A 17,206-nucleotide genomic window follows, 5' to 3' on the forward strand; every position below is an offset into this window, starting at 1 on the left:
CCACCGACAAGATAATTAAAAGTCATTTTAACTCTCTCCTCAAGAAAGTCCCCTAAGACTTTTGGTTCCTTCAGGCCAGAGGCCAGGTCCCCACGTGCTAGGGCAGAGTAAGACCCAGCTGCGTTTCTGGGCTCACAGGGCTTTTGTGGGGGTTACACAAAGTGACAGTCATTGCTCAGGAAATGTTAGCCATCATCATCACCTTCTGCTGAGACGATACTAACCAGTTCCAGGCCATCTCCAAGCCCCATTATTCCTGATGGTTCTCCCTACAACCTGGTGAGGCATGCTAGACCTCACTGTCTTCAACTTACAGAGAGGGAAACAGAGTCCCAGAGAGGACTAGCACCCTGACCTTGTGATCCCCAGTGTGGGGATCCCTCCTGACCTCTGAGGGGCACTGCTCTGTCCCACATTTTATTGTCCCCCTCCCATTATTTTTAGTCTTTTTACTGTATAAAATATAGATACAGAAAACCATAAAAACCCAAACATACCACTTAGGGAATTATTATAAGAAACACCCTTGTAACTACCACTCAAGTTTAAAAAAACAATAACAAAAAACCATTGTCACCCCATCCCCATTAACAGGCCCCTCCTTCCATCCCAAAGTAACCAACTTTTATAGGAATCGCTTCATTCCATTTCCTTAGGGCTCCATCTCTCCTGTGTGTATCCCTGCACTAGAGTTTCATCTTGCCCACATTTATTTTTTCCTACTTGTTGAACCTTTGAAATCTCTTTAAATCTATAGGTTCCCTTTCTGCCTCTTTCTTTTCCTTAGAATCTATCAGTGAAGAACCAGCACTGTTAGAGCTGGAGAGCTTTCCACTGGCTGGAAAACGATACGGTCATGGCATAGCTCAGTCCATTCCTCTGGTCTCTGCATCTCTTGCAGGTGGCAGCTGGATTTCGGGGAGGGGCCCCTGCAGGTTCGGTCCCTTTGCCAGACTTTGTCAGTGGTGTGCTCATCCATTAGGGGGCACGCCGTGTCTAGTCATCGCTCTTTCTCTGATGTCAGCAGCCCTTGATGCTCAGTGGTTAGATATTTGATTATTACTTCACTGGGAGTTAACAAGATGGTGACAACCTAGTTCTCTTACTGCATTTTTGTTTATTAGCTGGAGTAATTTTACAAGGAGGTGCTTTATCAGGTATTTGGTTTGCTAGTTCATATAGCAAAGGTAGGATACATGTTTGGTTCTTTTTATTTACTTTGCTAGATACTAAAATACAGCTCATGAATTTAAATGTATTTGATGAGTCTGTTGCAGTTTTTACCCTTCTTGAAATTCAAATTGTCCAATATTTGGCCTGAATCCTCTTAAATAACTTTTTTAAAGTTTATTTTGTTTTATTTCATTTATTTATTTATTTTCAACATCAATGTGTGGTTACCTCTCACGCGCCCCCAACTGGGGACCTGGAGTGCAGCCTAGGCTTATGCCCTGACTGGGAATCGATGGCCTGAATTCTTTTAATATGACCCTAGAAATCTCTGATAGTTTCCTTGCAGTCTGGCATGCAAAGATGTCCCAGGCTCATCTTATTTGCTTCCTACTCCAGAGCTGGGATGGGGTTTCTTTTCTTGATAAAAGATACTTCAAGATCACAATCTAAGCATTAGGGATATTCACTACTACTGAGTAAGACCTCCCTCCCTTGTCCCCTCCCTCCTCCTGTTTCTTCTCTCTCTCTCTCTCTCACACACACACACACGTACATTCAGGGTGAGGCAAAAGTAGGTTTACAGTTGTTTGTATGGAAAGTAATACAATAATAAATAATAATACAAGAATAAACTCGTTTTGTATTCTCATAACTGGAAACCAACTTTGCCCTACCTTGTATGTGTACAGACACACATGTCCACATACGTACATGTACACATGCACAGATACCAATGACTTCATACTGAGATTTCCAATGCAATCATTCAAATTCAGGAATTCAGAGTTTTTCTGTCTTAAACCTATTTTGCCTTTCTCCCATACCAAAAATACTGGTTCTCAAGGACACAGGGGATAACAGAATTAGAGCATTCTATAAGTATTCACTTTCTCTATTCTATGTCACACAAGATGTTTCAGAATAGCAATACTAATAATACCACCATCGTTATGATTCTTGAAAAGTTAAAAAACTTATCTTTTGCATATGCTCTCCACATTCTACTTCTATTTCCTTTTCTTCCTTTTTTTTTTTTTTTTTTTTAGGGGGGAAGGAAGGAAGGGAGAGAAACATCGATGTGAGAGAGAAACATTAAGATGTAAGCTGTAATTCACAGAGAAATCAGCATAAAAATTTTCAAAAAATATACAGGTAAAAAATTAACAGAGAAATTAAAACGCAATACTAAAAAAGTATCTTTTTTAACACAAAGGAGGACAGCATGGAGGAACAAAGAATCAAAAAAGACACGAGACGTGAAAACAAACAGCAAAATGGCAAGTATAAACCCAATCGTATCAACAGTTGTCGTAAATGAGAATGGATTAAATAAACACCAATCAAAAGGCGAAAACTTTTATACTGAATAAAAAAGATCCAACTGGATGCTATCAATAACAGATATTTGAGATGCTTTAATTCAAAGATACAGATAGGTTGAGAGAAAAAGGGTAAAAATGATATACTATGTAAACAGTAAGTAACCTCAGGTGGCTGGAGTGGCTATATTCATATCAGATAAGACAGTCTTTAAGTGAAGAAATATTACTGGAGACAAAGAGGCATCTATAAGAAACTCGCCGCTAACATGATACTTAATGGTGAAAGACTGAGTGCTTTCTCCCTAAGACCAGACAGGAATAAGATAAAGATGTCTGCTCTCACGACCCGCATTTAATACAGTATTGGGGGCTCTTGGAAGCACAATGAGGCAGGCAATAGATAGAAATAAAAGAAAGGAAAAAGTAAAACTGTTTCTATTCACAGATGACATGATCCCATATGTAAAAATCCTAAATAATCTACTTTAAAATTACAAGAATTAATTAGTAAGTTTAGCAAGGTTGCAGGATACAATATCCATATAAAAAAACCAATAGTATTTCTTATAATAGCAAAAAATAATCTGAAAATAAATTAAGAAAACAATACTCATCAAAAAAAATATACATGCCAAAAAAATATATCTCCAGTTTCCCGATTAGAATCAACATTGCAAATTTTAATTTCTTGAATATCTTTGGTTTTAAGATAGTAAACAGAAATAGAATTTATATTGAGTCCAAAACTTTTTTACTCGACCTTTAAATTCTAAAATTATACAGAATTAATCCAAATCATATAGCAAAGAATTCTGAAAACTGAATGCACAGTGAGTCACATGATCTTTAATAATCTGCACATTACCGTCCTGCATATCGGTTTCTTTTATGTTGTCAAAACCAGGTATATTGTGAACTGTTAATTCTTTTTCTTCACTCATTACTGGTTCTTTTAAATTAACTTTCTCTTCATTTGAGTAAACAGCACTTTTTTTTATAAATTCAGGTTTCATTTTTGACTCAGGTTGCTGAGACTTTCCAAGGAGCATTTGGGAAACATCAAGAGACTCTTGTTGCAAATATTCAAGGGAACCACAGCTGTCTATTTCTAGTACTTTAACTGCTAGAGATGAATCAGATTCAGTTGTTGAGGTGGTAAGATGTTCTATATTTTCTTTTTCAGTTAGATGACTTCCTTCATTGACTCTTTCTTCCTTTTCTTGGAGCTGCTCAGAGTTATTACATTCTTGCAACTTTGCCTGAATTTGAATCTTGCTATCAGTAACCTGAAGAACTTCAATTAAAGGTGGGGTTAGGGGTGTTGTGTGTTGGAATGGAGAGCTCAGGACGTCTTCAAGAAATTCATTAACATTTTCTTCATTTACAAATAACCTTTCCTCCAAAGAATCGTTGTATGAACCATAATACCACTCTCTCCAGTATCCATAGCACACTGCAGATTTGGCCAGTTCTATCACTGCATTGTTTGAAGAAATGCTAACCACTGGTTCCTTGATACTCAACTTATTTTCTGGAGCAAATTGCAAAAAGAAGGAGTAATAAACTAAGTCTTGGGTGGAGAAGCACAATTTGTAACGGAGGGGGCTCACATCCCCTTTAAGACCCTTAATTAGGGAGATAAGTTTTGTGATTCCTCTGATAGATGTATAGTCTTTCCAATGAGAGTTAAACATTTAGTTTTAATACAATCTGTATATATTTACTTTTGTGTTGTTTTTGGCTTCTTTTGTTTACCATTACTTTAATAAAATTTCAAAATATTCACTAAGTTGTGTCTGTCACAAAAAGTAATTCTTAAGACTGTAGAAATATAAGTGAGGGGGGGCAGAATCTCAAAACTGTTGTTTTACTAAATAGGATGTATTTATGCTTGAAATATTCTAAAGAGATGAACTTTACTCACCAATATTAATAATTCAAACAATTGTAACAGAAATACACTAAATGAAATTTAGTATTTTTTCTTCCACACTGTACTTTACTTTTGTCACAGAAAAAAAAAAATATATATATGTGTGTATATATATATATATATGGCCCTGGCTGGTTTGGCTCAGTGGATTGAGCGTCGGCCTGCGAGCTAAGTGTCGCTGGTTCGATCTTCCAGTCAGGGCACATCAGAGAAGGAAAACTCTGACTCCAAAAAACCTCCGCTGCCTTGCGGCATACCTCTTCAGGGGAAAGGCTAAGGGAGTAAACCCCGACAGAAAATCCGGAGCCGGAGTCCCTAAGGCGGTTTGACGTTGTAGTCAACACCGGCAACTCCTGCGGCGCACCTGAAACCAAGCTGTATTGACTCCGTCTTTCCCTTGGATCCTTCAGCTGCGAAGAGAGGGGGGGTCTGCTGCATGGGCAACAGCAGACCCTCCATATCACTCTGCCCAGGCTCTGTAGCTTCAGCTTCACTGGAGAGGACACTCCAGCGTCATCGCAAGATGTCGATTCAACACGGGAGGAGACAGATACCGTGTCACTCCCGAGTCGGACTGCACAACCATTCCTGGCGGTGCAGATAGACTCTTAAGAAGCTACACCATCGTCTCTCGAGACGGACGGCTGCCGACGACGACTCATCAAAAACTTAACAAAAAATTCAAAACCTGTTCAATAAAAACTACAAAACATTTTTGAGAGAAATTAAAGATCTAACCAGAGAGACCTTGGATTGGAAGATTCACTACTGTTAATATGGCAATTCTCTCTAAACTGATCTAGAGATTGATTTCCTGCAGTCCTTATCAAAATCCTGGCAGGCTTTTCTTGGTAGAAATTGACAAGATGATTCTAAAACATATATAAAAATGTCAAGGACTGAAAATAGCCAAAATAACTTTGAAAAAGAACAAAGTTAGAGCACTTATGCTATCTAATTTTAAAACCTGCTATAAAGCTATATATTTGAGACGGTGTGGTATTGGCTTAAGAAGAGACATATAAATCAATAAAACCAAATAGAGCCTCTAGAAATAAATCTTTACATTTACGTTCAATTAGTCAATTTTTACTAACATGTCAAGGAAATTTAACAGGGAAGGGGGAGATTTCTAACAAATGGTGCTTAGGCAGCTGGTATCTAGATGCAAAAAAACAAAAACAAAAACAAAAAAAACAAAACTCAGACCCTTACCTCACGCCATACACAAATATTACCCCGAATAGACTTGGAAACCTACATGTAAAAGCTAGAACTACATAACTTGTAGAACAAAGCATAAGAGAAAATCTTTGTGGTTTTTAGATTAGGTAAAAATTTCTTAGCTACGATACCAAAAGGATAACCCATAAAAAGAAAATTTGAAAAACTGGATTAAATTAAGATTGAGTTTTCCTCTTTAAGTGAAATCATTTTTAAAATGAATACAAGCCGTATACTGGCAGGAAATGTTTGCAAATGCTGTATCTGATGAAGAACCTACATCTGTGACATACAACTTGATAATGACGATCCAAGTGAAAACAGGGCAAGATATTCCAACAGACGTTTCACCACAGAAGATGTAAGAACACCTGACAGGCACAGAAAAAGCGACTGAGCATCATTGATCATTAGAGAAATGCAAATTAAAATGACAATAAGATACCACTATAAACCCACTAGATTAGCTATAATTTAAAATCTGACAATACCAAGTGTTGAAGAGAATGGAAAGAAACTGGACTCTCATCAATGTAAAGTGGTATAGCCACTTTGGAAAAAGAGTTTTTGGCAGTTTCTTTTTCTTTTTTAATTAAAAATATTTTTTTCTATTTATTGATTTTAGAGAGATGGGGGTGGGGGAGGAGAGACAAAGAGATTGATTTGTTGTTCTGCTTATTTATGCATTCATTGGTTGATTCTTGTATGTGCCCTCATCGGGAATCAAACCGGCAACCTCGGCCTATCTGGATGATGCTCTAACCAACTGAGCTACACTGCCAGGGCCTGGAAGTTTCTTAGAAAGTTAAACATAAACTTGTCATATGACCCATGAATTCCACTCCTATAAATCTATCCAAGGGAAATGAAAACATATATCTGCAGGAAAATTTGTATGCAAATGTTCATAGCAGCACTATTCATAATAACAATCCAAATGTTTGTCAATTAGTGAATGGATAAACAAAATATAGTATATCCACACAATGGAATAACTATTTAACAATAACAAGAAAGGACCTATTGGTACATGCTACAATGTGCGTGAACCTCAAAAACATTCTACTAAGTTGAAGAAGCAAGACACAAAGGACTACGGATCCTACGATTTATGTAAAATTGCTAGAAAAGGCAAATCTCAAGGGACAAATAATAGATAAGTGGTTGCCTGGGCTGCAGGTAGGCGTGGGGTTTGGTTGTAAATAGGCATAAAGTAGAAATGTTCTAAAGCTCACTTGTGCAGTTGATTGTACCACTGTGTAAATTTATTAAAAACAACTAAACTGTATATTTGCAACATGTGAACTTTTGATGTGAAAATTATACCTGGATAAAGCGGCTAAAATATATGTACCCAGCAGCTTGCTTTACAGTAATTCCTGGCTCTCTCCACTCCCCCTGCTTTTATCTCTATATTTTCCTTCTTTTGTCACTTCTTGGTCAATTTTCATCCACTCTCAGCCACCTCTGCTCCCTGTGGGCCCCGTTCCGGCACAGAGGCCTGCCGGGTCAGAAGGGCCGGACTGCCCCAGCCCCTTAGACCGGACTTGGCAAAGGCCTCTCATTTCCAGCTGCTAATCCAGCCAGAGGGGCTTGCCAATAAATACTCGCTGGCTATTTAAGGGTCTCCTGTTCTCGGGTCCATCAGATGCGCCCCCCTTGCGTCTCGCTGTCACCCACACAGATGCAAATTGCAATGCTGGTCTATTGCTGTTGGCAGTTTGTCCCCATCAGCCTGCTCTTAGGGATTCTTGAGGACACCCTGCCATCTAGTTTTGGTGTGAATGTTGTCCATGGGTTTCTGGTTTTCCTATCTGGTTACCGTGTCTTTTTTATGTGGACATATGAGAAGGTCCAAAACGCTGCTGCCACTGTTGTTATCATCTTCCCAGACTTCAGCTGCCAACTCTCATCTTTCCTTCTAGGGAGCTGACCAACCCTTCCCTCTGCACGGTTTTGTTTATTTCTTCATCTGGCCCAGGTACAGTGCTTACCAGGGGCCAGACACTGTCCAAGCACACTATAATTAATAAGTCACTTAATCCGCCCAACAACATATGAAGTAGGTTCTATTATTATCCCCAGTTTACAACTGAGAAAACTGAAACAGGTTAAATAAGTCTCCAAGGTCACAGTAAATGCAAGAGGGAGCTGGAGCCAGAGTCCGTGCCCTTTGACCACGAGACCATGCTGACTCTTCGGAGCGTATGTGTATCTAGTCTGGTAGATCTAGCATTCAACCATAACTAACCCCCTTGTCCCCCCAGTCCTCCCTAAAATGTGAAAATCTTAACCCTGTCATATGGTAAACCTTACCCCTCCCTTAAAGGCCAAGTTCAAATGTCAATTCTTCTGGAAAACTTGATAAACTCAGCTAGGCAAGTAGCCTCTTCCTCCTTCCTCTCCTCCCGCCACCCCCACCCCATCCCATTTTTCATGCCCCAGCTTTTCACCAGGTGTTACTTATTGCTGACACGCTTATCTTCCCTGTGAGCTCAAAGAACATTTTGTATTCATCTCAAATCTCCAGCGCTTCCACTAGTGACTAGCCCCTAGCAGCCTCTCAATAACATTCATGGATATGAGTAGGCAATATGTTTTTCTTTTTATCTCATTCTTTTTTAAAATTGTATTTATTTATAGAGAGAGGGGAAGGGAGGGAGAAAGAGAGAGAGAGAAACATCAATATGTAGTTGCCTCTCGCACGCCCCCAACTGGGGACTTGGCCTGCAACCCAGGCATGTGCCCTGACTGGGAACTGAACTGGAGACCCTTCAGTTCCCAGGACGGCGCTCAATCCACTCGACCACACCAGCCAGGGTGGTTTTTCTTAACTAGCTCCAAATCTACTTGAAAAGCAATAAAACTGCATCTTTTAAAAAATAATCTGTAATTCAGAGATTTTACCAAGTCTGGCTAATTAGTTTTTCTGGGTATTTTGGGGAAGAAAGACAGCATTGGGTTCTTCCTGATGTTTTGACTGCTTGTTTCTAACATTCAGAGATTGCTGCTTATGATGTGAATTCGCCAGATTCAAAGGAGAACCAGCTACCATACCCACTCACCAAGCACCTGCCCTCACAGACAGGCCACAGGAACAGCCAGCAAGAAGACGCAGTGTGTCTGTGCGGGGCCTAGAGAATCACCACCCCAGTCATTTGTGAACACAAAGTAAAAATTCAAGCCTAAAATAGAGAGGAAGGTGGAAAAACCAAATATCAATTTAAAAACATAATTCATTAACTTTTTAAATCTTGTAATTTAATGCAACATTTTGCTATGAGAGCATAGAATTTTATTGTATATTTCCTTATTGATGTACAGATCTATGACAGGTATTTTCATTCAAACATTGTATAAAGGCAAATGTTTGTAAGAAAAGTTATGGCCCTTCTCATTTTCAATAGAAAGTTATAGTATCTCCTTTAAAAAAGTCAGAAATCCTCCAAAGATATCTCAGTAACTCTCTGGCCTTTAGCTCCATCTCTCTCAAAGAGTTAACCAAAAATGCCTCTGGAAAAATAAAGGTGAGAAAAACAATGATTTAAAAAGAAAAAGGTAAGACTTCCAGTCAAGACACAGGCATAGGTAGAAACCCTTCACCTCCTTGTGCAACCATAAGGAGAACAACTAACCTCAAAATAAAACACCCAGAACTGCCAGAATACCGAGCTGTATGGAAGTCCAACAACTAAGGATTTAAAGAAGCCATGCTCATCCAGACAGGTAGGAGGGGTGGAGCTGGGGAGCCGGGTCGGAGAGGACGTGGTTTGGCAGCGGCAAGGTGGCAGTGAGGAGGTGGTGGCAGCCGGCTGGACGGGCAGTCCCACTTGCACACATGATGGATAAAAACAGAGGGAGTACCTTGTGAGAAACCATCCCGGCCCCAGGCCAGACCATGCAGCGCAGGGTTCTAACGCCAGGAAAAATAAAGCCTTCTAACTTCTGGCTGTAAAAAACAGTGGGGGCTGGGGGTGGCGGAAGAAATGGCCTGTCTCTCAGGAGAGTCCGTTTAAAGGGACTGCATGGGCCAGAAGGCATGTGAACCCACCCACGCTCGGAACCACCACCAGGACAGCAATGGGAGGGGTGCCAGTTGTGTACAGAAAGTGGGTGAAGTGACTGGAAATGGGGTGAGTGCCAGGCAAGCCTCCAGACTCAGGCAGCTGTGACACTGTCCCCTTTCTGACCACCTCCCTCCCCAAGGAGCCACAAAGCGGTGAAGCAGTTACCCCGCCCTGGTGAATACCCAAGACTCCGCCCATACAACTTAGCAGGTACGCTAAGACAGGGAGTCAAAGTGGCTCTACCTGGTACACAGAAACAAACAGAGGCTGCCAAATTGAGGAGGCAAGCGAATACGGCCCAAATGAAGGAACAGAACAGAACGCCAGAAGATCTAAGTGAAGCAGAGACAGCCAACCTATCAGATGCAGAGTTTAAAACACTGGTGATCAGGGTGCTCAGAGACCTCACTGAATATGGTAAAAGCATAAGGGAAGAAATGAAGGCTACACTAAGTGAAATAAAGGAAAATCCACAGGAAACCAACAATGAAGGGAAGGGTGCTGGGGTTCAAATCAATGATTTGGAACATTAGGAAGAAATAAACATTCAACCAGAACAAAATGAAGAAACAAGACAAAAAAATGAGGAGAGAATGAGAAGACTCTGGGACATCTCCAAGAGTGCCAACATCCGAATCATAGGGGTGTCAGAAGGAGAAGAGGAAGAGCAAGAAACTGAAAACTTATGTGAAAAAATAATGAGGAAAAATTACCCTAATTTGGCAAAGGAAATACACATATGAGTCTAGGAAGTACAGAGAGTCCCAAACAAGTTGGACCCAAAGAGGACCACACCAAAACACATCATAATTAAAATGCCAAAGGTTAAAGATAAAGAGAGAATCTTAGAAGCAGCAAAAGAAAAGAAGAGCGTTATCTTCAAAGGAGTTCCCATAAGACTATCAGCTGATTTTTCAAAATAAACTTTGCAGGCAAGAAGGGACTGGCAAGAAGTATTCAAAGTGATGAAAAGCAAGGACCTACAACCAAGATTAGTCTATCCAGCAAGGCTGTCATTTAGAATGGAAGGGCAGATAAAGTGCTTCCCAGACAAGGTAAAGCTAAGGAGTTCATCATCACCAAGCCATTATTATATGAAATGCTAAAGGGACTTATTTAAGGAAAAGAAGATAAAAACTATGAACATTAAAATGACAACAAATTCACAACTATCAACAACTGAATCTAAAAAACAAAAACAAACTAAGCAAACGACCAGAACAGGAACAGAATCATAGGTATGGGGATCATTTGCAGGGTTATCACCTGGGAGGGGGAAGTGGGAGAATGAGGGAAAAGGTCCCAGGATTAAGAGGCATAATTGGTTGGTACAAAACAGACAGGGGTATGTTAAGAATACTATAGAAAATGGAGAACCCAAAGAACTTAAATGCATGACCTATGGACATGAATTAAAGTGGGCGGCGGGGGGGGGGAAGGTTGGAGAGAAGGAGGGTACCAGGCGGAAGGGGACAAAGGGGAAAAATTGGGACAACTGTAATAGCATAATCAATAAAATATACTTTTAAAAAAGGAATAGGTAAGATATCCCCTGAAAAGAGCTGAGGCCTCCACCCCCACCCTGCCCTCATGTAAAATGTTAATGCATTTGACACCTAAGGCAGGGAAGGGAAGCCCTGGGCTAACAAAGAGCAGAACAGGGATGCTGCCCACTTTCCCCACACCCTCCTCCCAGGGCAGACGCAGCAGGACCTGCTCTGCAGCACAGACGTCACTGAATTACCAAGAAAGCTCCCCGCAGTCAGCGAGGGTGAAATCTGGCTTCCCTCTGCACCAAACAGGATGTGAATTCCTCTCTCCCAGCACACACGTGTCGTTTCAACGGGCTGCCTGTGAGGGGCTGCCTACAAAGGCCACACTGACACACTCTTCTCCTGGGCTTCGGTGTCCAATTTCTTCCAATCCCAGAGGGTTCAACCCTGAAGAGCTACATTATTATTTTTTTAAATGTGGGCCTGGGAGGCCCTGGGAGCTAAACCGCAGAAGAAGATACTTCTCTTTTCTGCTGTGGGAACTCTGGAATCCCATCCAGATGTGTGTGAAGTAGGCTTCAGCCAGGACGCCTACAGCACCGCGAGTCTGCCAGGCCTGCTTAAGGAGTTTCTTATACTAAAGCCACCATTGCTGTAAGTGCCCCCCTGCCCGCCCCCCCCAATCTCAGAGATAGAGCAGACCCAGAAAATGTATTATTTCATTCTGAGATCAAGAAAATCATTTGGCACCTGGCCCCCTTCACCCGCATACGCAGGGAAACCTACCGTAGCTGGTCAATGAAAATCTCCCTCGTCACCACCAAGTCGCAGTAATCACAACAGTGGGCTCCATGAAGCCGGGCCAGGGGGCTCTGCTCATCCTTACATCCCCAGGCCCTGGCACAGTGCTCAATGAATATATCTAGCTTTCAATAAATGTATGTCACATTAACTAATTGTAGAGAAAACACACAACTGTTAGGCATCCGTGAGCCAGAGCCACCTGAGCTGAGAACGAAAAGTTCACTCACTCATTCATTCATTCACGGACAACTATACACCAGCCACTGCTCAAGACCCCGCCCCAGCCACACCAGACAAAGCTCCTACCCAAGTGGAACTTACAGTCCAGCATTGGGAGACAGGCAGGAAACAAGTTAGGTAAGAAAATACGCAATGTGGACCACGGGGCAACAAATTACTTTCTTCTTCTGTTTGAGAATCTGACCTCAGGTTAACTTTCCAATTCCATTCCCCTGGAAACCTAATAAAGACAAAATGTCAATTATGTTGCTAGGTGAGATTGCTTATGTGAAAAATGACGGGGGGTGCAAAGTGAGTAAAGGGGGTCCCATACTTGGTAATGGAAGGAAACTAAACTTCAGGTGGGGAGCACACAACGGAGTACACGGGTGTCGTACCCGCTCCCCACCCGCCCCCTGCACCTTGGAAGCCTAGAATGAACCCCCCGGTCCTTCCGGTGAAGCCAAGGACAGACGGACACGGAGGCACCCACCTCACCGCACACCGACCAAGCTTTCAGATGGCACAGGACGCTTTACACTCACTCAGTATCAGCACTTACGACGTACACGGGAAGCAATGATCCATCCCCCAGAATTCATCACTGACTGCAGTCTTGGAGTTTCGTACTGAAAGTGGACAAAGTTCCCGTCGTTCCCATACTAAAGTTTTGATGGCATTAAGGGATGAATGAGCCAGACCTGGTATACATTTAAACAAAACAGAGAATGGGCTGACACTTTTTATTACCTAAATAGTCACGTCTAGACTCGCTTTTGGAAGTCCATATTTCCTAAGTGTAATAGCGTATATCTCTTCGCGCTCTGCTGCTTGGTACTGCATTTTGAGGAGAGTCCTACCCAGGCATGGGCGACACGGTCCGAGTGCTGAGAAAACTGGACTGGTGCCAGAAAAGGATGCGCAGGCGCCAGCTCGGCCACAGACCGGTTGTGTGACACTGAGTGAATCCTATCGCCTCATTTATTGTGTCCCCAACCAAACTGTAAACTCCCTAAGGCAGTGACTGGGTCGGACACCGGCGACCCCAGCACCTCCTGGTGTCCCCCTGCCTCAGGCAGCCCCTCCACAGGTCCCCCCCTTATTCCACATCTGATGCCTGCAGGTTTCCAAGCGGGGTCCTGGGCTGTCTGCTTCTCTTTACACTGTCCCTCATTGATCTTATCCAGTCCAGGGCTTTAGATATAATCAATCTGCCGAAACTCCCAGTGTACAACTCAAGCTCCAACCCTTCCGCTGTGCTCACGTATCTCCCTGGCTGACGGGTCCACTTAGACACGTCTCACAGGCATCTCAGACATAGCATGTCCAAAGGAAAGCCTGTGACATCTGCATTTCCAAGTCTGTCCCTCTCCGTGTCCCCTCCCCATCTAACCAATTCTCAAGGAATCCACAAGATTTGCATAGACACCTTCGCCCACCGCCCCCACCCCGGAGTGGCCTCCTTCTACCCGACGGGTATGTGGGCCACTTGGCACAGGACCTGCTGCCGTGGGTTTGCTCAGCACCCAGCAAGTATTCACTGAGTCTGCCACGTGCCAAGAACTGTGCTCGGTACTCCGTTGGTGAATCTGAGAAACATCATCCAGGTTCTCAGCGAGGATACAGTCTAGTGAGGGAGACAGATGATAAACAAGTTCACCGGTGCATATAATTACTAATTGTAACAAGTCCTGGGAAATGAGTGGGTGCAGAGAGAGCAAATAACGGGGGGCACCTGCTTAGATGGGGGAAGTGACCCAAGGATGTGACCGCTGCAGGAAGGAAGTAGCATCCCAGGTGCAAGCTTCCCTGGCACTTCTGGCTGCAAAGGCTCAAGCGGGGGTGAGGGGGGCTGTGACCTTTCTCTTCCCCTTAGCAGGCTGAGGGAGCCCCACGCTGAGGCTGTTTTCCTGTCCAAAGGGCACCCAATACTAGCACGTCAGAGCAGTCAGCCGACCTCCTTCTCTGAAACCCTGGCATGGCCGTGGGTGATAAGGCGTCATCCAAGCCACCGGTAACCATCTGCACGGGCAGACTTCGCCTAACCGGTAGCGTAAAGTAAGTGCCGTTCCTTGAAAACTCGGGTGGCGTGAGGCTCAGGGACCAAAGCCTGCTTCGTGAACTTGCACGTCAGCTGGAGCCTGACCTTCACCCGGTCCCATGTCCCACTGGAAAGTTAGCCATGAGCCGGGCATCACCAGGACGGGAAATGACCATTTGCCACTTGCTGTCTGCCTGGAGCTTCCTTCCCGGCTCCCACCGTGCTGGAGGGAGGTGGGATCAGCCCTGATTTACAGACAAAGGGGAGGAGCCCATGCATGCACCCGAAGGCCCTGTGACTGCACCCTCTGCAGAGCCTGAGCAGGATTGTTTTTCATCCTTCGCAGGCCTGCTGCTGCCACCCACCCCTGTGGCAGAACACAGCTGTGGGTGCGTTCCAAGTCAGGCCGCGCCCAGGGACACGTGGGGCTGGATGGCGACCAGGAAGGGAACCAAGGGGGAGAGGAAGGAAAGAGAGGGAGAGGAAAAGGAGGGGAGGAGAGGGCCCAGGGGGAGGCGACGTGCTGCAGAGGAGGCATGAGGACGAGTGTGACAGAAAACACTGGTCAGCAGAGGCTGGGAGCCGTCCCTGGCAAGTCTCGAACTACGGTTGAGTGCCCCCTCGCCGAGAGGCGGGACGCTGGCCGAGGCCACTGTCCGAGGGTCCCACCGAGCCCGTCCGCACAGAGGGGCGCAGGGCCGAAAGCACTGAAGGCAGCACTTGGAAGCCAGTGCGCCGTCGGTAAATAGGGCAGTGCGACTTACACTGCCCACCTCCCAGGCGACAGTGGCCACCGACGAGATACCACTGTGAGCACCAAGGACGACGAAGGAAAGGTACTTCGTACATAAGTGTCACCGGGATCTAAGGGATTTGGAGGGGCCCCGGGTCAGGTTCTCTCTGGAAGAGTCTCAAGGTCACCAGCTTGCGGTCACTCTTCACAAAGATGGAGAATTATAAAAGAACACAAGTGATTATTACTGTAACTCATTAAGTCCTCAGGGATGATACCCAAAAAGCTGAATATCCTTAAGTATAGTTCTAAAGAAAAAGATGTGCTTTATCAATTTCTACCTCTTATTGCAAAACTCTTCTCTAATGCATTTCCCTGTCCCTGAAGATCAGTCAAACCATGTCCATTGTATCTTACAAGATGCATGATTTTTTAAAAAAGCTTTTACTCATTTATTTTTTAGAGAGAGGGGAAGGGAGAAAGAAAGAGAGGGAGAGAAACACTGATCAGTTGCCTCTCACACCAGGGACCTGGCCTGCAACCCAGGCCTGTGCCCTGACTGGGAATCGAACCGGCGGCCTTTTGGTTTGCAGGAGGACGCCCAACCCACTTAGCCACACCGGTCAGGGGCAGATGCATATTTTTTAAATGCAGAAAAACAGAAAAGGAGAGACAACCGAGGAGCAGACACATCAGATGGAACTATGGGAAGCCACGTGCTTGGAGACAGCAGTCACCTCCGGGTGCCTCCACTCGCACCAGAGAGGTGCTGGCTGTAGGCGTCCACTGACAAATGACCCCCAGGTGTGGCTCCTGGGTCCCGAGTAGCCCTGATGGCACTTGGCTTGTCCAAAACCTCCCACAGGCTTCTCTCCTTCCGTCCATATTCCATCTCAAAGCTGGCCTTCACCTGCACCTCCCCCAAAAGTAATCTCTTGCTGCACAATCCCAGCCTTCAGACACTGCAGCTCACAAGGACCCTGTAGACTAGCCAACCCACTGCCACCCCTGGTCTTTAGAGCCCAGAGAGAAGGGCGACAGGACTTTGGCTACGTCAGTGGGAATCTCCTTGAACTTGGGTAAAAGGAGAAATGAGCCAGTAAGCAATTCCCGGCATGGAATCCACTATCCAGTGATAAATAATAAACCTCTCATGGTCATTATGTATTTCTTAGCTGGATTTCAGTGGGCAGCCAACGTTTCATAGCTGGTGGTCAGAGTCCAATAGCCCTGCTTCTCCCTCCTTAGCAAACAGCCTTAACAGGAGAAAGTGTTGCCTGGCCCACCCTTATCAGTCACCACACTGAGCATTTTCAAAAGAAGGGGTCAGTGTGGCACCCGACAGCGCCCGGGGAGTTCACTCCAGTCTCTGGACTTGCACATCCACTGCACACACTCACAGGTTAGAGGGAGGGGGGCACAGTGGTCAGGGGTCCTCTGTGATGACCGCCATTTATGGTGAAGGGGAGAAGAAACAGACCACCAGAAAAACAGTCCATGTTCATGCCTCCCTCCCTCTATTTAACACAGCAGAGAAATCAGAACTCAAAACTCAGCTCAGGGGGCATGCACCATTGCTCAGGTGATCTCAATCGATGTCAGATGAGATCAGATTTGAGCACATCTTTGTGCCAAAGCCACCAAGCCATTCCAAACCTTGGGGTGTTTGCTGTGACTACGGAAATCTGGACCAGTGGCCTTTGGAGCAAAGCAGGCCTTGTCCACAGTTTAATTAGGATCTGAAAAATAAGTATCCACGCCCAACAGATGGAAAGTGGGTACACGTGACTCTGGACTGCCGGGAAGATGAAATCCCGCTTCCCTGAGCTGCGCCCCAAGGTTTGAAGCTCATAACAATGAAGAGAGAGCAACTCCATTGTTCATTTATCCCAAGACTGGGACCCACTTCCTAGAGGAAGGGAACGGGCCTCTAGAGGCCCCCATGCACAGCCCGGGGGAGCTACAGGAGAACCGGATACCTACTGTTGGTCTTCATGCACATCTATCCTGCAGCACAATGTCAAAACAAGGGACAGCTGAAGAGATTTGGAACCGAATCGTGGCATTTCTCATCAGAGCAACACAGAAAGGAAAACAAACATCAGATGCACTAGAGAACCCTGTGCCTCGCATCCAGGCTCTGGGACCTTCTCAAACCCTCTTCAAAGGCAGCTCAGGGAGTTGTTCTTGTGGGCAT

The 17,206-nt window shown here is 44.5% G+C and overlaps 1 protein-coding gene and 1 pseudogene across 7 annotated transcripts in view; both read right to left on the reverse strand.

Annotated features, from left to right (window-relative positions):
* TTC7B (tetratricopeptide repeat domain 7B) overlaps positions 1-17,206 on the reverse strand; it is a 215,858-nt gene that overhangs the window by 137,782 nt on the left and 60,870 nt on the right. For 3 of the 7 annotated variants that reach the window (XM_090271295.1, XM_090271293.1, XM_090271290.1), the window contains exon 6: positions 16,993-17,016. The exons of the other annotated variants lie outside the window; for them this stretch is intronic. In XM_090271295.1, coding sequence (XP_090127421.1) covers positions 16,993-17,016 — 24 coding nt within the window. The remainder of the gene's footprint in view (positions 1-16,992; positions 17,017-17,206) is intronic. 7 annotated transcript variants of the gene reach the window in all.
* Positions 3,129-4,113, reverse strand: LOC150017162 (protein kintoun pseudogene; annotated as a pseudogene).

Source organism: Furipterus horrens, unplaced genomic scaffold (assembly GCF_987537825.1).
Source record: "Furipterus horrens unplaced genomic scaffold, mFurHor1.1.pri manual_scaffold_3, whole genome shotgun sequence".
NCBI classification, from domain to species: domain Eukaryota; kingdom Metazoa; phylum Chordata; class Mammalia; order Chiroptera; family Furipteridae; genus Furipterus; species Furipterus horrens.